Source organism: Martes martes (genome assembly GCF_963455335.1).
Source record: "Martes martes genome assembly, chromosome: 17".
Taxonomy (NCBI): Eukaryota; Metazoa; Chordata; class Mammalia; order Carnivora; family Mustelidae; genus Martes; species Martes martes.
In genome coordinates, this window is record NC_137905.1 from 26,556,869 (window position 1) to 26,577,726 (window position 20,858).

Consider the following 20,858-nt stretch of genomic DNA (forward strand, 5'->3'; position numbering starts at 1 on the left):
CGCCCCGGCTGCCGCTCCTCCCCCGGCCCCGCCTCCCTGGCCCCCGCGCCGCCCGCCTGTCCGCCGGTCTCTGCAAGGCCGTCGGTCCGTCCGCCCGCCCTCCCGGCGCTCCTCCGCCCTGGCCCCGCTATTCCGGCCACGCACGTCGCTTCCTCGGTTCCGGCCGCCGCTAGCCCGTTCCCCGCCCCCAGGCCGGCCGCCGCCGCTACTCGAGGCCGGGGATTGGCAGTGCGCGTAGGCCGCGCCGCCGCCGCTGGAGCCGGAATAAAGGGGCGGCCGAGAGAGCAGCCGGTCGCCACTCGCCCCGCGCCTGACCCCGCGGGCGGCCTGGAGCAGGTGAGCGGCGGGGCGCTCGGGGCTGCGTCTGGGGGCCACTCCCGCGCCCGCCGCACCCCTTCCCCAGCCGGCCCGCCCGCCACCACCGCCTTCCCCTCTCCACCTCCGGCCCGACCCGGCGGCCTCCTGAGCTCTGGGGCGGCCCAGGCCAGCCACGGCGCGTACCTCCTAACCGGGCCCAGCCTGCGGCCCTGGGGCCTTCCTCGGGCCCAATCGCCTGCGGGGCGGGTTCCTCTGGCCCGTAGCGGCCTGGCCATTCCTGGTGAGGGCTGACAGGAGGCAGCCCAGCTGGGCCGGCTGGCATTGCCGGCGGGGAGGTGATCGCCTTTCATTCGGTTTCCCAGGGAGGAGGAAGGGCTGGCGTGGGGCGCAGGTGGGGGCCTCCCTTTGCCTCCCTTATCCTAGTCTCTCCTCTTTGCGGCACGATCAGAAAGGCCTCCGGGCTGCACCCCTGGAAAGGGCAGGGGTGGGCAGCTGAGCTGGGGGCCTGGGATCTGGAACCCTGGTTCTGGCAGCCATTCATACCGGAGGGGGGGAAAAATCATCTGGGTTGGCACATCCGGACCTAGACTGAGCTCAGGGTAGCCCCTCTTCCCTCTTTCCTGGGGAGGCTTCCTACCTTCTTGCTCATGCAACCTGCTGCGTCCACCCTGAGCGGGCCTCCTTTCCTTCTTTCCTTCCTGGAAGATGCTGTGGGTGACAGTTTTTGGTCTGACTCTTAGGTTTCTTGGGCAGAACAGTTAGAGGCAGGGCTGGCCTGTGAAGGCATCCCCCCTTTTCTCCTTTTTCCTTCAGGAGAAAACTTAGAAACTTTTCGATGTTTGAGGCAGAGAAGCTGGAAACCTGAAAGTCGGTTGCATGTAATTCTAAAAGTTCCTCCCTCTCGCTGTCATTACCTTCTGCTGCCACAAAGTGGTGAGTTAGAGATTTGCCTGGGATGGGTGGTCTTTACCTTCCACTGATTACCCAAAATGTTAGAGACTTGGAGCAAAGGAAGGCAGTCGTCTCTGGAAAGGTTGTCTTTTCCAGGTTGTCCTGGGAAGAGGAGAAATGCTCTGTGCTTAGCATGCTTCTTTCCACATTGCCAAGGGAAACTTCTGATTGCCTATTTTTTCCTGCAGGCCTGGCCACTGTGATTCGGAGGATTTAGGAGTTTTGGGTGCTCTGGGAGATAACTAGAGCAGGAATGTTCTGCTGTGGAGACCTCCAGGCTGGGTGGGTCTATGGACCAATCATTGTTACATTGGCTCAGGTCTCCGCAAGGCCATCCTAACGGTTGTGTGGACAAATAGGCACGTGGTCAGTGGTTGGGATGGAGGGCCTGGGGGATAGTTGAGAGGGATGTGGGTCAGCCCCTCACAAAATAAGTTTGTTTTTTTTTTTAAGCTTTTTATCTATTTGACAGAGAGAGAGAGAGAGACAGTGAGAGGGAACGCAAGCAGGGAGAGTGGGAGAGGGAAAAAGCAGGCCTCCTGCTGAGCAGGGAGCCCAATGCGGGGCTCGATCCCAGGACCCTGGGATCATGACCTGAACCACCCGGGCACCCCACAAAATAAGTTTTTTGAGATGGTCCTCAGTTCCTCTAGTTGTTTTAAATATTGGCTGCCTGAGGCCATTTGCCAGTGGGGCTTCAGGTCTAGAAGGCCTGGTTCTCCATCCCAGCTGGCTATTACCCTGAGCAGGGATGTCCTGGGTTGAGATTCAGGGCAGCCAGGGGAAAGGAGTTGGAAGGCCTCGGGGTGTCCTCCACCAGCCTCTCCGCTTTTATCTAATAACATATTGGGCTTCCAAGTAAGAATTTTATTTGCAAAAAAAAGTTAAGTTGCTGAAATTGGTTTGGACGTCATAGCCCTCCCTCTTCCTTTGGAGCATGAGCAGAATTTATGACTTCTTGGTATTAGGGGCAGATCATCCCAGACCCTTATCTGTGAGACAGCTGACTAAAGAGGGCTGGCCGGAGGCTGGGAAGGCAGGAAGCTCTCTTTGCTGGAGGGGCTGAGCCCTCAGCAAACTTCTTTGGTCCTGTGTGAAGAGAGTGGGTCTTCTAGCCCTGAACTCCTCTCTCTTCCCTGATGTGTCCATAGTGTTGGCGAGTGTGGGCAGAATGGGGAGAGGGGTCCAGGGACCAGCTGTGTATCTCTCCATGAAGCTCACGGTTTTTCTCTTCCCTCCAGAACCAGTCATCGAGGAAGGCAGAGCCCCTCCGGTCTCGAGGGCCCCCTGCTTCGGAGAGCCGCGCTGGCCTGTACGCAGAGCCTTGTGGTCCGGCTAGGTTAATGCCTCAGGCTGTCTGACCAGTCCCTCTTCTGTGCCTTGTCTGAGGTTTTGGTCCATACCTGATCCTGGGCAGCTTCTCCCTGGGCTGGATCGCCTTAAGCGGGAAACTGAAGCCATTACTCTCCAAACCCTGTTTCATCTTCCCAAGCATGTCGGAGAGCTGGCAGCAGCCCCCGCAGACGCAGCCGCAGCAGCCGCAGCCACCGCAGCCTCAGCACCACGCAGAGCCCCCGCCGGCCCTGGCTGAGCACACCCTGCCCCCGGCCTCGGCGGAGAACCCCCTGGGCTGTGCGGTCTACGGCATCCTCCTGCAGCCAGATCCCGGCCTCCAGCCCCCGCAGCACGCGCCCCTGCAGGCGGCCAGCGAGCCGGGCCCCAAGTGTGGCGTATGTGGCCACGACCTGGCGCACCTGTCCAGCCCGCACGAGCACCAGTGTCTGGCAGGCCACGACCGCTCCTTCCAGTGCACGCAGTGTCTCAAGATCTTCCACCAGGCCACGGACCTGCTGGAACACCAGTGCGTGCAGGCCGAACAGAAACCTTTCGTCTGCGGTGTCTGCAAGATGGGCTTCTCGCTGCTCACGTCGCTGGCGCAGCACCACAGCGCGCACAGCGGCACGAGCGGCCTGGTGAAGTGTTCCATCTGCGAGAAGACCTACAAGCCTACGGAGGCGGCAGAACCCGCGGCCGCCGCTGCTGCCGCCACCCCCCTGCCCCCAGCCCCCGCCCCGCCGCCACCGCCGCCGCCCGCCGTGGCCCCTGGCGAGCAGGCCGACAAGCCCTACAGCTGCCCCATCTGCCAGAAGCCCTTCAAGCACCTGTCGGAGCTGTCGCGGCACGAGCGCATCCACACGGGCGAGAAGCCGTACAAGTGCACGCTGTGTGACAAAAGCTTCAGCCAGTCGTCGCACCTGGTGCACCACAAGCGCACGCACAGCTCGGAGCGGCCGTACAAGTGCGCCGTGTGCGAGAAGACCTTCAAGCACCGCTCGCATCTGGTGCGCCACATGTACGCGCACTCAGGCGAGCACCACCTGTTCCGCTGCAACGTGTGCGAGCTGCACTTTAAGGAGTCCTCGGAGCTGCTGCAGCACCCATGCACGCCAAGCGGGGAGCGGCCGTTCCGCTGCGGCGAGTGCCAGAAGGCCTTCAAGCGGCCGTCGGACCTGCGGCAGCACGAGCGCACGCACAGCGCAGAGCGGCCCTTCAAGTGTGACCTGTGCCCCATGGGCTTCAAGCAGCAGTACGCGCTCATGCGCCACCGGCGCACGCACAAGGCAGAGGAGCCGTTCAAGTGTGGCCTGTGCGAGAAGGGCTTTGGGCAGCCCAGCCACCTGCTTTACCACCAGCACGTGCACACCCTTGAGACCCTCTTCAAGTGCCCCGTGTGCCAGAAGGGCTTCGACCAGTCGGCCGAGCTGCTGCGGCACAAGTGCCTGCCGGGCGCGGCCGAGCGGCCCTTTAAGTGCCCTGTGTGTAGCAAGGCCTACAAGCGCGCGTCCGCCCTGCAGAAGCACCAGCTGGCGCACTGCTCGGCCGCCGAGAAGCCGCTGCGCTGTACCCTGTGCGAGCGCCGCTTTTTCTCGTCCTCTGAGTTCGTGCAGCACCGCTGCGACCCGGCCCGCGAGAAGCCGCTCAAGTGCCCGGACTGCGAGAAGCGCTTCAAGTACGCGTCCGACCTGCAGCGGCACCGGCGGGTGCACACAGGCGAGAAGCCCTACAAGTGCCCCAACTGTGACAAGGCCTTCAAGCAGCGCGAGCATCTCAACAAGCACCAGGGCGTGCACGCCCGCGAGCAGCAGTTCAAGTGTGTGTGGTGCGGCGAGCGTTTCCTGGACGTGGCCCTGCTACAGGAGCACAGCGCCCAGCACAGTGCTGCAGCCGCGGCTGCTGAGGGCGCCTACCAGGTGGCTGCCTGCCTGCCCTGAGTGCCGCCCAAATGCACGCCTCTGAGCGCCCCCAACGGCCCCTGCCCCGCACTCTACCCGCCGTGCCCTCCCCAGCTGGAGGGTATGGGCAGAGGTGGGGTGGGGTTGCCCAGCACTCCTGGTACCAGCCTGGAGGTAGGGTGTGGGGAGCCAGATTGCTGTGGCTGGCCCTGATCCCGCAAACCTCTTTCCCATTGCAGGATTCCCTTACTTGAGAGCCATCAGCCTCCCATATCTCTGGGGGTCTGGAACCAGGCTGGAAGTCAAGTGGACTGTCTCAATCCACCCCAAGGAGGGATTGGTGCCAGCCCCACCTCCCCAAACTTTTCAGCCTAATTAAACCAGATGGGATAGGAAAGAGGATGGTCAGGCCTGGGAGAAGGGCTAGATCCCGTATGTGGGCTGGATATAGGGCTGCTGTCCTCCAAGTCACTGTTTGAGGGAGCAGGCCGGCTTCGTGATATAGTCCTGGGGACCAGGAAGGGCAGACGGTGAGCCTGAGCTGCAGGCCTCTCTGTCTGCTCCAGCTAGGGGCCAGTGTGGCCTCCCAGGTTCCGACAGGGAGACAGATGGGAGGGCTGCACGTCTGTGAGCTGGGTGGGCCTGGAGAGAATCAGCCCCGCCAGAAGGGAGGAGGCAGAGAAGTTCTCCCCTGACACACTCAGCCAGGGACAGTGCCGTCAACAGGGAGAGGAGGAAAGGCAGCTTTCATACTGAGGGCTGCTCCTGCTGTTCAGAAAGCGCCCCTTGCAGCATGGTTCCAAGCTCTGGGGAGTGTGTTCTTGGCCTGACAGAACTACTGATGTGAAAGAAGGGGATTGTTAGACCACCTTGGTGCCTGGGAGGAAGCAGGGCCAAGTCCATGATCTTACCAGTGGACGGAAACAAGTGCTCTCCCCCTTGAATGTGTGAACCAAAGTGTCAAGGGCGGCCCTAAACAGCTTGCCCCAGCTCTGCTTCTGGGCTAAGACCAGGCCTGGGCACCCAGGGTGGGGGAAGTGAAAGGACTCTGACTCCACAGTGCTCTCCCAGCCCCTGGGAATCCTCCCCATCAGTCTTGCTCCTGGCCTGGACCCCGCGGGTCTTGTGCTGCCAAGGTGCCCTGGACATTATCCACTGACTTCCAAGGCCAGAGATTCTCTCTGGGGTCCTCCTGGGGTCCCTGTAGGTCTCTGCCTGCCCATGGGGTCTCATGGAGTCAGGGGTGCCCAGAGCAATAGGGAGCAGGTGAAGGAAGGGGTTGTTAAGGGAGCCAGTAGGTGCCTGGAGTTGACTGAGATTGCTGGCCGGCGGTGGGGGGGTGGGCCCTCGGGAAGCCCAAAGGACCTTTATTATCAAAATGATTCTTCTGAACCCAGCTGTGCCCCTGCCCCGCCCTCTTCCAGCCCTCCTTGGGCGTGGGTCTTGAAAGACTTTAATCAGTGCTCACACCAAGGGCCCAGAGGAGCAGGGAGGCCCGCCTTGTCTGTTTCTCACCTTGAGAAGGCTGAACAGCCCACATCCGCCTCCTCTCTGGGACTGGGCTCCCTTCCTGTGCCTGCAGAGAGGGGCTGGTCCTTCCCCTCGGTGCTGGCTCTCAGTCACAATGCCTCAAAAGACATGGAACCCAGGCCGACAACAGGCCCAACTGCTAATTTTTCCCTTTCCTTTTGCTTTCTAAAAGCAGTTGTTATACTGTTCATAACATTGTATAGTTTAATTTCATGTCATTTTGGATCTTATATAAAAATGTGAAAATTTGGATTTTTAAAAAGAATGACTCCATTTTAGATAGCCCCTTTTGATGTTAATATATAGTGAGTCCAATGTATGCTTTAGAAGTAAAGACATTGACCATCACAGACCAAAGCACTGCTCATTCTGGTCATTCTTCCCCTGGGGAGTGATGGGGCATGGAGAGAGAGACAGAGGGGTACAGGAGCAGGCGGCCTCCCGCCTTACTGGAGGTCTAACTGTGCCCCGGTGGAGGGAGCCAGGCTGGGAGGGACGGGCAGCTTGTGGATGGGGAGAAGCCGGGAGCCTGGCATGGTAAAGTCTGAATGGTGGCTCTGCCCCTGAGGGAAACCAGGGCTTGCTCAGCGCAGTGGTGGCCCCAGCCAGGAGCCCTGACCCAGAGGACTGCCTGCTCTTGCCCCACTCTCCCGTGGCCATCCATCTGCATGTCCAGCTAGCTGCCTCCCTTCTCCACCTCCCAACCTGCCTTTCTTCCCTTCCCTGCCCCAGGCCCCCAGTGGGCCAGCTGTGACTCAGGCACCTTCCATTTCTCAAAGGCAGGGGTGGAGATGGCGGGAGAGAGAGAAACAGCCTACCCAGGCCAGGGGAGGGTGGTCAGCCCCTTACTCTGGAGGTGGGGGTGGGGAGAGTAGTAAGTCAAGAGGACGAGGAGCTGCCCATGCCACAGGGGTGCTTCAAAACTGGGTGCAGAAGGCTAGTGGAAAGGCCAAGGCAGACCCTAGAGGTGACACGCCCCACACTCCCCTACTCCCTCTGTGTGTGCCCATGCTTGCGAGGACCTCCCTTGAGGAGCCATGCAGTCCCTTCCTGCAGGCGTCCACTTGTCAGCCGGAGGACACCCAGCGCCCCTTGTGTCCAGCCAGGCTTCAATCCTGCCTTCCTTGCTAGCCACGTGACCTTAGACAAAACCCACCTACCTTGAAGAGACTTCTGGAAAGCACTAGCATGTGCTTTATAGCTTCAGGTTGCCCTTCTGAATGGATGATGGTCTTCTTTGTGTGCTTAGGGCAGGAGGAGCCCTGGCAGGACAGGGCTGAGCTGACAAGGAGCCTACAGTGACTTCCTCCTGCTCTGTCCCCATCCTCTCGTCTTCAAAGCTCCCACCTGGCCCTCAGCCCTGCACTCCAGTCTGCACCCAAACCAGGGCAGTGAATGGAGCCTGGGGGCCTGGGTGTTCAGGTTCAAGTCCTAGCCTTTTGATAAAAAGTGACCCCAGGCACCTGTTACCTGCCCCTCTTGGGGCCTCAGTTCCCCATCTGAAGCAGAGGTCTTGACCCCGATCTCTAAGGGTCCTTAGAGACTTGACACTCTGATTCTGGGAAGGTGACAGGATGAACCTGTGTCTCCTTTTCCTCTCCCTCCCTCTCCCGGCCTCCAGCCTGCCGTCTTCCTGTCTCAGCCTGGCTTCAGCTGTAAGCGGCAGGAATGGTGCAGACCGGCTTGAGCAGGTGTCCGCTGCAGCTGATCACTGCCCACGCACAGGCCCCGAAGCCCCCACAACGTCCTGCGTCCCACGGTGGATGTGAGTCTCCCTCTTGTAGAGCCGAGCATTTTCATGAGGGGACTTTGGACACTGTGATGCGGGGTGTAAACTAGTACCACCTCCTTTGGTCTCTGGGGCATCATGCACTTTGCCCCGACCACTGACAGCATAGGGAGAAGGTGGGACCTTGGGGTGAGCTTTGACATCAGGATGACCGCCAATGGGGTGGAGCAAGAGGGAGAGGTGGACAGAAACTTCCCACTTGGGAGTTTGCAAGTCTAGGGTGAGGGCACAGTGAAATGGCTTATGTGGAGGGTAGGGCATATGGTGGCCACTCAGGAGAGCGGAACAGTTGGAACAGCTGCCCTAACTCTTCCCTCTAATGTTGGGGCTCTCCTAACCCCCACCCTGACATCCCATTCATAACACCTATCCCTCCATCTGCTGGTCAGAGCCTCCTACCATCTCCAGGAGATGGGCTGGGCAGACCTGAGTAGTCCCTTCCGGCTCACCAAAGCCATGCGTTCGTGATGAAGGAGGCCTGGAATTGTGGGGGCTGGCCTGGTAGGGAACAGACAGGGGATGGGTCAGCCCTGGGCTCTGAACCTCCCAGGCCTGGGGCTCTGGTTCCAACCCACTCTTTGCGGCCCAGGAAGCCGGGCACAATGGCTGGCCACGGTAGGAAAGCTCCTCACCAGCTGGCAGAGGGGGTGGCCAGCCCTCTGGTGGGCCCTCGACTCCTTGCGGGGTTAAAGCCGCCAGGCTCTGTCTACCCATCTGCGCAGAGGCCTCCTCAGACTCCTTTGTGGAAGTTTTCTGTGTGTCTCCAGTCCTCCATCCTGACCTCTGGCCTCCCTCCTCCAGAGCAGGCCTCAGACAGGCCCGTGGGCTGTTCCAGTCTTGGACGTTGGCCCGGGGCCTCCTAGGTTGTGCCTGGCTGGGCTGTGATAAGTCCACATCCCATCCTCAAAGGTGGAGAGGGGTGGTGTTTCTTTGTTCCTTGAAGGTCATGCCTCCAGGAAAAGCCGTGACCCTATTGATTGTCACAAATCTACAAAGATTCTAGGCCCGGGATGCCCAGTTCTCCTCGGGGTCCTGAGAAGGAGGTCAATGGGAGGGGTGGGAATAGGGGGCGCCCGCGGGGTCTCCCTCTTCCCTGTGTGCGCCTCCTCAACCTGGGTCTGCATTCCTGCCTTTGTTCATCCCCGAGCTGCTGCTGCAGGGGCACACAGCTAAGACTTCAGAGGAGAGAGGTTTGAGGAGTTCACATATCAAAAGGTAGGGTCAGAAATGTCAAAGCTTCAGATTTTTAGCACAAAAGATGAAGCATGAGTCCTCCCTGGCCCTCCCCTCACCCCTGATCCATCCCCATGGCCAGCCCCAGGCCCTGGGTGAGGATGTGTTTCGTGTGTTACTTTGTCATGAACACAACTATGACTTTGTAGTAGTTGTTTCATTTAGCCCAGATCTGTGTGTGGTTCCTAGGTGGCCCCAGGCCCCATTCTTGAACCTCCCTGTTCACTCAGAGAGATAAAAGAAGCCTCCACGTGCAGTATTTCCTTAGAACCAACTGTGGGCCAGAGGCTAGGAGTTGTTCTATTGTATCGGGGAAGACTGGCCGGGAGAAGAGAATACTTGAGAGAGGCCTGCCTTCCGAGAAATGGTGGGACTTGGGTAGGAAGAGATGGGGAAGGGATTTCCAGTGGGGGGAAGGCATTGAACAAAGGTGAGGAGGCAGGCAAGAGTCTGGGTGTTCAGAACACCAAGGAGGCTGGTGGGGAGTTTGGTGTAGGGTAATGCATTGAGCCCCAGGGCCAGGGGCGTGGATTGGAGGCCTGGCCAGGAAGACCTGCGGGTGAGCCCATGGAGGCTGGACTGTCCCCAAGGTAGTGGCCATAAGAAGGCTTTCTAAGGTGATCTATTTATGATGAGTAAGGAGTCCCCTGAGGCTGAAGGGACTTCGAGGCCAGGAGACAGTGACCCAGACTAGGTGGGAGTGGGGCTTCTTCCCATCTTTTGGCCTCTGGGTGGGATTAGCAGATGTCTCCGCCTCCAGGAAGCCCCCTTGGGTTTCCTCCCCACTCTTGGTTTGTATTTCTCTCATAGCAGGAAGGCAGTGGAATGTGGTGGCTGCAAGCTCAAGGGTCAGGTAGGCAGGCCTCGGTTCCCAGCTCTGCCAATCACCAGCAGTGTGACCTTGGGCCAGGCATTTAACCTCCCTGAGTCCATTTCATCACCCATAAACTGGGTCTAAAATTACCCACCTCATGGTGTCTGCAAAGTGTTTAATACATCGTCTTGCGCTTAAAAAATAGAAAGTGTTAGGGTGCCTGGCTGCCTCAGCCAGAAGAGCATGTGACTCTTGATCTTGGTTGGGGTCCTGAGTTCGAGCCCCGTGTTGGGCATAGAGATTAATTAAAAATAAATAAATTAATTTAAAAAAGTATATCCTGAGTCAGGCTTGTTAATGCTCAACTACTCCGCATTTCCTTTATTCTTGGGCACCCATTTTTAGGTCTGTGCAATCAGGATTCAGTGTACAATTGGTGAGCAAGAACCCAATTCCATTGCTGGTGTGGGTTACCATTTACAGTGTCTTGAACATGGTCTAGGTGTGCCCACATTCTCACCTTCTGCTTTCCAGTTCAAATCAACTGGGCCTGCCTTCCTCCTCCTGGACTGGAAACATCTCCCAGGCAGGGATGGCATCTGGTCCGTGTCCTTCCTGCACCCAGCATGGGTCCGGGTAAGTCTCAAATGTCTGCAGGGCCAAACTCCCAGAGGGCCTTGCCCATTCATTTAGCATCGAGGAGGCAGGGCCAGGAAAAACCCCCCAGGCACCTGCTTCCATCTGGTACACTGAGGCATGCTCTCCGGCGGTCCCCAGTCCCACAAAGGCCAGGACTCTGGCATCCCTGCTGTGATGGGGGTCTTGGGCAAATCTATCTCTTCTCTGAGCTGTCATGTTGGAGGAGGCGCTCAGGTTTGCAGAATGTGGCTCTGACATCAGAACCAAGAGGTTCTGCCAGGGGCTTCCCGAGTTTCAGGCCAGGGGGACTGCTCGCTGGGTTTGGAGGGAAGAGTTTCTTTCCTCATGAAATGGCAGGAAGATGAGTACCTTCTCGAAAGGCCCCCAGGGAGGAAGGGGCTCTGTTGTTTACCACTCCCTGTGCTCCCGCTCCTCCCCATGCACTCTGTTGTCAGCAAATCCCACACTTGAGGACAGAGAGACAGATGCCATGGTCCCTCACCTCAGTATGAGGATAGTAACCATCACCTCCAACCTGAAAAGAAATTAAAATCAGCCTAGAGTCTGTAGGGCAGGTTCTGTCCACATTATCAGACAATAATGACACAGCTCATCTCCTTGTTTCTTACCCAAGTTTGAACAAAAGACTGCCCATTCTGGGAAATGATTTATTCCACGATATTGAGGGCAGACTGTATGTGAACACTGTGTCAAGTGTTGGGACTTGCTTTGAGTCCTGAGTTCTGGATGTGGCTGAAGTGAACTCCTTCCTGATCTGGGCCTCGGTTTTCCTATCTGGGGTACAGGATAGCATTCGTTCTGGTCACTTTTCAGAGTAGTTGTGGGGGATGAAGAATGGAGGAGATAATGAGTCACATGGCAGTGTGTTCTGACCAGTGTAACATAGGGTCCAGAAGTAAGAGGCTGGTATTATTCTTTAAATTCCTTCCACCTGAGACCCGGCTTGCAGGTAGTAGGTGCTCAGTAATTTTTAGTGGAAGAAGATGGGGAGAATGTAAGTCAAGGGTTTCCTAACCTTTGTGGGCACTGACTCTCCCAAGAATCAGATGAAAACAAGGAGCCTCTCCATGGGAAAATGTGTATGTGGGGCGACATGCAGTTTTGCTTGTGATTTCAGAAGGTTCAAGGATCCCTGAGGCCCCAGATCCCAGCAGCAGGGGTCTTGCTCAAATAGTCTTAGAGCTTGGTGGCTATTTACCCAGATTGGGATCTGTCCTTGCAAACTGCCCACAAGTGGGATGCGAGTTGGGTATCTGGAAGGTCTGCAAGCTATGCATTGGTCCTGGCTCTCCCTAGCCACACCAGAAACACGCTTCCTTAGCTTTTGAGTGGGGTTATTCCATATCTGGCCCAGGACAGCCCATGACTCTCCCCATGATGTCATGCCTTCCTTTCTGTAGTTTGGTGGACAGATCTGAGGGCTAGTCCTGAAGCTATATGGATAGAGTAGGTGACTCTCGCTCCACGCCTGGAGGCTGCCTCCAGCCCCCCAGAGCCTGCTGGGCCCGGGGAAGCCCCCCAGAGTATACAGGTATGGTGGAAGCTTTTGAGAGCGGTGTCAAAAAATCCCATTCAAACCTCCTTTTGTCTCTTTGGGGCCCAAGTTCAAAGTCTGAGGTGGAGGGGGCTCAGTTGTGGGGCTGCAATCAGGGGACAGGGGCACAGGGAAAACCCAATTCCCAGGCTGCCTCTACACCTCACTCCCAGCTAAGCCTTGGGGTTTAGACCCCCCAACTCTTTACTTGTGGTCATAAGATATTTTTCTTCAGACCCCACCAGTCCTCCAGGAGTTGGTGGGGCAGGTAAAGGTAACACAGCATCTCCTGAGGTTCTGAGCCCTCTCCCGGTCCCTGCAACACGTGTGCACTCACACACACACACACACACACACACACACACACACACACACACAGAGGCCTGGTTTATTACTATTGGGTTTATTTCCACTCAGGCTGAACATCAAGGGAGGTGGTGGTACCACGAAACACCCTGTGTCCAGCTGGAGAACCAGAGTGGCACAGCCCAGCTGCCTGGGGCTCGGCTTCCTTTTCACAGATTAATGCCAGGGGGTCAGGTAGTTGACACGACTGTGGAGAGAAACAGAGTAGTGAGGCAGAGACCTCCAGGGTGTCCTGGGGAAACCAAGCTGTCCTTCTGTAGGCCTGCCCCACAAACCCATCTTGCTGTCCTCAAGGCTTTGAAAACACAGTTTCTATCCTGTCTATGGCTCCAGAGCCTTCAATGGCTCCCTAGTTCCTTTCCTTTATATATTTTCAAAGACTCTGCTTGACTTTCAAGCCACCCCCTCTTCCAGTTCATTTCATCTTTGTTTCTTGTTGATTCCCCAGTCCTGCACTGCTTTACTCATTTTTCAAGCATTTAGTGCACCTATCCTGGCAGGCATTATATGGTAGGAAAATATCAGGAAGAATTCCCCTGTATGTGCACAGGGCAGGTGAGAGAAGGCAAACCTCCCCTTGATAATTATATTACAATAGGTTCTGGACTATCGGATAGGGATGCAGCTGTGGTGACCAGCCCGAGGAGGTTTGAGCTGGAGGGGAGAGGCAGAGGGTCAGGGAAGAAGACTTCAAGAAGGATGGGACACCTAGACTGGGCTTTCAAGGGTGAGGAGGAATTCTCCAGGCAGAGAAGGAAGGATTGCCTAGGCCCTGAAACAGCACCAGTAAAGGTGTGGCTTGGTTGTGCTGGTGATTTCGGGGGACACCCTGGAGTGTGGTACTGCTACTGTGGAGGGAAGGGGGATATGGCCAAATGATGCTTGAATACCATGCACTTGCACCTTCCCGCGGGAACACGAGCCTCAGCCCTTCCTATCTGCATCCCCCATCCCGGAAGGCAGACTCTGTTCTTTCCTTCAGCCCCTGCTCTCCTCCCTGGTGAGCTTTCCACCTTTTGACATAGCCTGAGCCAAATCGGGTGGGACACGCACTCTGCTCCCCCCATCTCCTAGTAGCCTGCGCTTTTGCCTAGGGTGGATCTCTCTGGAGGGAAGCAGCTCGGCTCCCTGGATGTCACTCAGGAGGTACCAATCCCTTGGTGCCAGGCGGGGTGGAGAGGGGTCTGAGAGTCGCCTGAGCCCAGACTGGCCAGGTGTGGAGCAGGAGCAAGGTCATTCCCCTACCTGTAGATTGAACCGAAGCGTCGGAAAGCATTCCTGCGAAAAAGGGATAAGGAAGGTGAGCCCGAGGTGAGAAGGTCGACCCTCTCTGGGAACCTCACTCCCATCTCGGGAGGCGCCATTCCACCAGAAGGATGATATTCCATCCTGCTCCCACCTAAGGCCTCCCCTCAGAAAGGTGGGACTGTCGGGGACTGGAGGACAGGACCCTCTGTTTGATTAAACATCTATTCATTCTGAAACGTCAATTTCCTTGTGATGTACTGGAACCCGGCAGTTCTCCCAGGACTCACACTTTCTTTTCTTTCTTTCTTTTTTTTTTTTTTATTAAAGATTTTGTTTATTGACAGAGAGAGATCACAAGTAGAGAGGCAGGCAGAGAGAGAGGGGGGAAGCAGGCTCCCTGCTGAGCAGAAAGCTCAATGCAGGGCTCTATCCCAGAACACTGAGATCATGGCCTGAGCCGAAGGTAGAGGCTTAACCCAATGAGCCACCCAGGCGCCCCGGACTCACACTTTCAAGAGTCATTAAAGGTGCTCCGAGGAAAGCGACCAAGACCCCATCCTCCCTCTTCCAGGTATGGGGCCCCGGAGGCCTGTGGCGTCACTTACAAGGAGTCGAAAGGCAGGGGCTTCTGTCCATAGCGGTCCAAGCTGGGGTTCTGGTTGAGACAGTACTGGTCCGGGCCAGAGGAATGGGGGGTCCGTGAGCCGAGGGGGACACTGACCCCTTCCCCCGCCCCCCATAAGCGCTCTCTGCCAGAGATCTTGTCCCTGGGGACTGGGAAGCCCTGCTCTGGACATCCTTTCCCCCACCTCACCCCACCCCCACCCCGTGTTAGTCAATCCTCCCGGACCGCCTGGTCCCCAGGGACAGGTCAGAGCGCAGCCCTCCTTACTCGCCAATTCTGGGTCACCTCCGGCTTCAAGTACCGCACAGCATATCCACTGAAACTCTCAACTGTGGAGAGACCACCCTTCTCCAGCCCCCAGCCCGCCCCGAACAAGCCCCGCCCCTGCTCTTACCTGAGCCCCGCCCCTGGATCCAACACGCCCACACCTGTTGGGTGAGCCAGTCCCGCCTCTAGATCCGGCTCCCCGAGTCCCAGAGCCCGCCGCGCACTCGGCCTCCTCCCCAATGGCTCCCTCTGGCCGGGATCTGGCTCCTGCCCCCTCCCCAAGAAGAGCCCCACCTCTTTTTCCCTTAGCCCTTTCGGTCCTGCCCGCTCGAATTGCCCCAGAAGCTTCTCAGCTTCCCCGCCGTCTTTGCCCCAGCCCGCCCGATGCCCCCTGCCCGCACTTCGTGCTTCGGACCTCGGGCCTCGGGCCTCGGGCCTCGGGCCTCTCCCACCCTGGGGCATCCTCCGCGCCGGATAGACTAACCCCTCTTGCTCGGGCAGGGCAGCTTGAACTCGCCGGCCGAGGATACGAAGCGGGACCAGTCCTCAATGGCGCGCGTGAAGCAGGGCCAGTCTACCCGCTTGATGCCCGGCACGATGGGTACCAGCTTTCCCTCGCGGCACCTGTTGCGGAGTCTCTGGCCGGTCGCCGTGACGTCCTGCCAGGGTGATGGGAGTCAGGACCGCAGTGGTAGATGCAGAAGCCTAGGGTTCCGACCCAGACCATCCCATAGCAGGGGGCTGACAATTTGACTCCTCCGACCCAGCTTCCTGCCGAGAGCCTGAAGCCCCTTACAGGACATCAGAAGGGGGCAGGGGCCCAAGCAGGCAGGTGAAGAACCCCAGGTACTTGGGGCTGGGCGCAGGCAGGACCTTCACACCCTCTCCCCTGAGCCAACCCAGGGCCAGATGTAAAGGACACTCACCAAGCACTGCAGGGGTTTGTTGGGGACACCCAAAAGTGTGAAGTAGGCATTGTCAAAGTCATCTGAGGAAGAGAGAGGGAGGGAGAAGAGGAGGAGACCTCTGGCCCATGCCGCTTTAAAAGTTCCTGGAAATATGTGACAACTTAAAAAAACCCAAGATAAAATAGATTTTTTTACTTTTACAGCAGGATAAACTCTAAGTAGATCAAAGATTTCAATGTAAGAAAAACGAAACCATAAAAGTACTAGAGGGAATCATGTAAGTTCCTTTGTAACCTTGGGGTGATGAAGGCCATACCAGTTCATTCACAGTCTGGTAGCCAAAAAGGGAAGATTGATGATTTTGACTGCATAAAAACAAACTTCTGCTTGGCAAAACTGACAGGAGTCAAAGGGCAAATGGGAAAAAAATATTTCCACTTATTTTAGATGAGGTGCAATTTCCTGAAAGAGTTCTAGAAATCAAGACGAGAAAAGGAGAATGAGTGGGCCATATGCATAGGTAATTCACACACAAACACAAGGAATGCAGATGGTCCCTAAAACATATGAAAAGACACTCAGCCACGTTCACAATAAGATGAATGCATATTCAAACTACATTAAGATGCCAATAGTTGCAAAAAAAAAAAAAAGATGCCAATAGTTGCCTATCAGATTGGAAACTGTCCAAAAGTTAGTGCGGTTATTGGAAGCAGAGCTGCTGCCATAACATTGCCAGAGGGGGTATAAATTGATTCCAGCCTATGGAAAGCAATTGGCATTATCTACCAGAAGTATAAATGCATATACCTTCAGACTCTCTAGTCCTACTTCTGGGAATTTATCCCATATGACAGGTGTACAACCGGAAAAGGGGTAGGCAAAAGATCTACCCATTTCGGCATTATTGGTAGCAGAGAATGACAGAGCAGCTCAAAGGTCATTAGAGTCATTAGAAAGGACTCATTAGGGAACCTGGGTGGCTCAGTGGGTTAAAGCCTCTGCTTTCGGCTCAGGTCATGATCCCAGGGTCCTGGAATGGAGTCCCGCATCGGGCTCTCTGCTCAACAGGGAGCCTGCTTCCTCCTCTCTCTCTGCCTGCCTCTCTGCCTACTTGTGATCTCTGTCTGTCAAATAAATAAATAAAATCTTAAAAAAAAAAAAAAAGAAAGAAAGGACTCATTAGATACACTCTGATACATCCTCACTAGGAAGCTACTTAAAAGAGAGGAAATTCGGGGCGCCTGGGTGGCTCAGTGGGTTAAGCCGCTGCCTTTGGCTCAGGTCATGATCTCAGGGTCCTGGGATCGAGTCCCACATCAGGCTCTCTGCTCAACAGGGAGCTTGCTTCCCTCTCTCTCTCTCTCTCTGCCTGCCTCTCTGCCTACTTGTGATCTCTCTCTGTCAAATAAATAAATAAAATCTTTAAAAAAAAAAAAAGAGAGGAAATTCTCCATACAAAACCTCCAAGGTGCACAAGGGTATATGCTGTACACTACCTTTTGTTTTATTGCCTAAAACAGGTGATTGGAGGCAGAGAAGAATATATTCAGGTCATCACCGTGACCAAGTCATCACACTTCACATCACGACAGCGGGATAACAACATTATGAATCTCCCGCTCAAGTGTTAGAGCAAACGTGGCATCCATCCCCTGTGCAAGGCTCTGGCCAGCAACACGTTGCCTGGCTAACCAAGCCTCTACACCTAGTTTCTAGTTTTCAGAAAACAATTAAGGTAAAAACGTTGTAAGGAAATGATCACTCAGATTCACAACGTGGGACTGTCCACAACCTAACTATTTTGAACTCTAAAAAGCTGATAATAGGGGAAAATGCAAAGTGGGAGGACTATTTCAGACTAAAACAAGACACATAGCAACCAGCTGGGATGCACAATCCTAGACTGCAGTCTGGTTCCGGAAGGATGTTAAAGCTATGAGACATCTTTACAGATCACTTGGGACATTTCTTTCTTTCTTTCTTTTTTTAAGATTTTTATTTATTTGACAGAGAGATAGAGAGAGCACAAGTAAGCAGAGCGCCAGGCAGAGGGGGAGAGAGAAGCAGGCTCACTATTGAGCAGGGAGCCGGATGTGGGGCTCGATCCCAGGATCATGGAATTATGACCTGAGCCAAAGGTGGAGGCTTAACTACTGAGCCACCCAGGCACCCCATGGGACATTTCAATATGGACCGAAGAGTAGGTGTTATGGAACTATTGTTCACTTTCCTAGATGTGATCGTGGTATCGTATCATACAAGAGGTTGTTGTCCCTGGGAACTGCTTGCTGTAGTGTATGTGAGCGTGTGAGTGTGTGTGTGTGTATGTGTGTGTGTGTGTGTGTGTTAGAGAGAGAATAATCAGATATGGTAATGGATTAGCTGAAGTGGGTGGAAGGCAAGGCACCGGGTGTCCATAGTATATCCTTTCAACTTTTCTTTATGTTTGAATATCTTCATAACAAAAAGTTGGGGAGTAAAGAATGTTCTGTTTATATTTGCATTAGTATCCAGTAAACAAGGATACGTTGGAAACTGGCAGGTTACCTGTAAGTCAGCGGAGGGTGGGGAGATGTTAAGATGTACATTGGTATAGCATTTTGAATTTTGAACCCGTGACTCTACTGCTTTTATTATATAAGGCATACGCCTGCAGTAAAATACATGTCTAAATCAAGAGCTTTCTCTAAAGATCTAGATTCCTGGCTTCCAGGAGAACCCAGGAATTCAGAAGAAGCGTGCTGAGCCTTCCCACTCCGCAGTTAGCTGGGGCCCCATGGCTGGAGGCTCCCCCTTAGAGGGCCAGGCGTGGGGGCTCCACTTCACCTGTCATCCCGCCCTCCTCACTGCTTCCCCACCCACCTCCAGCATTTCCCATCTAGGCCCTTTAGGGCTCTGTGTGGGACCTCTGGAGCTCTCCATGCCATCCCTGACACCCTCGCCCTACTTGTCACCCAAGCTGGAACCTGGGTCTCGTTCCATACTTCCCTCACACCCACACCGGTACCAAATCCTGTTCCTTCATCTCCTAAATACCTTCCCAAACCCTCTCTAGTGGCCAAAACACAGTTACTCCTTCCTGAAGACGGTGGTCCCTCCCAAAGTCATACCTCCCAGCTCCCATTCACCTCTGGTCCCTCTGAGCCATCCTCCATCCCCTCCACCGCCCCAGGATGCACAGACCTCTTTTCTGCTTCAAGTCTTCAGAGGGTCCCCTTTGCCCCCAAAGCTCCCTGATCTTAGCAGCAGTGTCCTTGTCCCCAGCCCCAGCTCCTGCTGCCGCGCCAGCCTTGTCCTACAGCCCAGCCAAACCCCTTGAGTTCCCCCAACACCTGGGGCAGTTTTTCCCCTCCAGCCCCCTGTGCATGCTGTCCCCTCTGTTTCCCTCCCTCTGGGGCAGCTTCAGGCACAAGGTAAGAGCTTAATACCTGTGCTGAAATGAAGGTGTATTCATTAATTAATTAATTCATTCATTCACAGATACCCCCAACCTCCACACCCAAGCTTTTCAATGGATAAAGGGCTATTCCTTGGGTGCATTCGGCCTTTTCAGCCCAAAGATTCTCCCGTCCACACTCTTCCTTTTCCGCATGGAGAGCAGACGGGGCAGAAGCTGTCACTTTACGATCACTCCTACTAACCCGATGGCTGACTTCTGCACACTTCTGTCTCCGTAAGTAACCATCGATACCGATACCTTAATCTTGAGCACATACTCTGGCCTCTGCACGACTCTAAGTGCTTCTCTTAGCTTGTCATTTATTTATATAAATTCAACTAATTAACATAGAGTGTATTATTAATTTCTGAGGTAAGAGTTCGGTGATTCGTTGGTTGTAGGTAACACCCAATGCTGATCCCATCCCGTGCTCTCCTTCATGCCCGTCACCCAGTGACCCCATCCCTCTACCCCCTTCTCCTCCAGCCCCCCTCAGTTTGTTTCCTATGACTGAGGGTCTCTTACAGTTTGTTTCCCTCTCTGATTCATCTCATTTTATTTTTCCCTCCCTTCCCGGATTCTCCCAGCTGGTTTTAATCTCACCATAATAAGAGGCAGGCCCTGTTATCCCATTTTCCTGATAAGGAAGCAGAGGCTGAGACCTGGGCCGGTACGCCCAGCCCCTCCAGCTCTCCTGGAATCCAGGAGTCCCCTGAAATCCGCCCCCCCCCCCCGCAAGCCCAGGCCCAGGGAGGGCCAGGTGGCCAGCGGCAGCCGGGTGGCCCTACCTCTGCGGCAGTAGGTGGTGCACCGACAGTGCTCGTCGGAAAGGCAGGCCTTGACCGAGTCCATGTCCATGCGGCGTAGGCTGGGCAGGGCCGGGTGGTAGAGCTGCTGCTTCACGCCGGCCAGCGGGTTGCGCCGCCGCTCCACCGGCAGCAGGATGGCGGGGGACGCGTACACGTGCGTGGAGCCGTCGTCCCAGGGCACCAGGTCGATGATGCGGGCCATGGCTGGGGAGCAGAGACACCCTGACCCAACACCCTTCTATGGAGTGACACGACCTTGGCCGCTGCCGATTTCTCTACTCGCCCAACACTCCTCCCCGGAGCTGGTGGCTCCCCCTGCGGAGTCAGGGGCATTCAGACTCACCTCCCCGCCCCCCGCACACATGCGTGATGTGCTAAGGGCTCTGACAGGTCAGGACAGGGTGTGCGGGGCTGGGAACGGTCTAAAAGCAGACGCATGGGAGTCTATTCTTAAATCGTGATCGGGAAGCAGCCCCGGCAAGTGGGTTCAGATTTTAGCTCCGTTTGCCTCTGGGTAGCTAATTATGGACTTCTGGCCTTAGCGAAAGTATCTGGCATTTACTCAAAATTCTACAGGGAGACATAGGGTAGTTTTAAATAAGGGGCGAGGCATGAGAGATATGAAGTAGGAAAGCATTCCTGGTTGCCCCGTGGCCTCCCTTTAAAGAGTGGCTATTCCCACGGCTTGTCCGTCATTGAGACTTGAGTGAGAATTTGTGGAGTCCGCTTGCTTTCTGCCCGCCCCAGCTGGTGCGGGAGGTGGAGGTGAGTGGTAGGTGAGTAGGCGAGGCCAGGACCTTGGATGGTGGAGGAGCAGGGAGAGGGCAAGGGGACCGGCCCTAGGGAAGCTGTCTCAGGGGGTGGACCTTCCCAGGGAGGGCAGGGAAGTGGGGCAGGGAGAAGAGGGGGGAAAGGACTCCTTGCGCCTGGACCCCCAACTGCAGCTACCTGGTCTGCAGGCACACAGGCCTGTGAGGCTTTCCTGCTCTCCTGACCACTCAGTGGGGAGAAGAGGCAGGGAGATGGGCTGGCCCCAGTGCCTTATACAGTAGGAGAATAAAGGAACATTCTGCAGAGAGACAACGCCCATTGCCACCTGATTGTGAGGGCGTCCACTCCTCGGCAACGCTG

At 55.8% G+C, this 20,858-nt stretch overlaps 2 protein-coding genes across 3 annotated transcripts; one reads left to right on the forward strand and one right to left on the reverse strand.

Moving 5' to 3' along the window:
• Nucleotides 1-223: 223 nt before the first annotated feature.
• Nucleotides 224-4,541, forward strand: ZNF319 (zinc finger protein 319; the record flags this gene model as incomplete). The annotated part of the gene is made up of 2 exons (XM_080828521.1): nt 224-336; nt 2,511-4,541. The coding sequence occupies exon 2, from the start codon at nt 2,763-2,765 to the stop codon at nt 4,539-4,541; it is 1,779 nt and encodes a 592-aa protein (XP_080684647.1). The 5' UTR covers nt 224-336; nt 2,511-2,762.
• An 8,043-nt stretch (nt 4,542-12,584) lies between these two features.
• Nucleotides 12,585-19,929, reverse strand: SPMIP8 (sperm microtubule inner protein 8; the record flags this gene model as incomplete). Of its 2 annotated transcripts, none has more annotated exons than XM_080829232.1 (7): nt 12,585-12,615; nt 13,674-13,706; nt 14,282-14,346; nt 14,569-14,630; nt 15,053-15,227; nt 15,495-15,556; nt 19,707-19,929. In XM_080829232.1, 7 exons carry the CDS (start codon nt 19,927-19,929, stop codon nt 12,585-12,587), a joined length of 651 nt encoding a protein of 216 aa, XP_080685358.1. The 2 variants fall into 2 exon arrangements, with proteins under 2 accessions (XP_080685358.1, XP_080685357.1); XM_080829231.1 differs by having other exon boundaries at nt 14,282-14,427.
• Nucleotides 19,930-20,858: the final 929 nt, after the last annotated feature.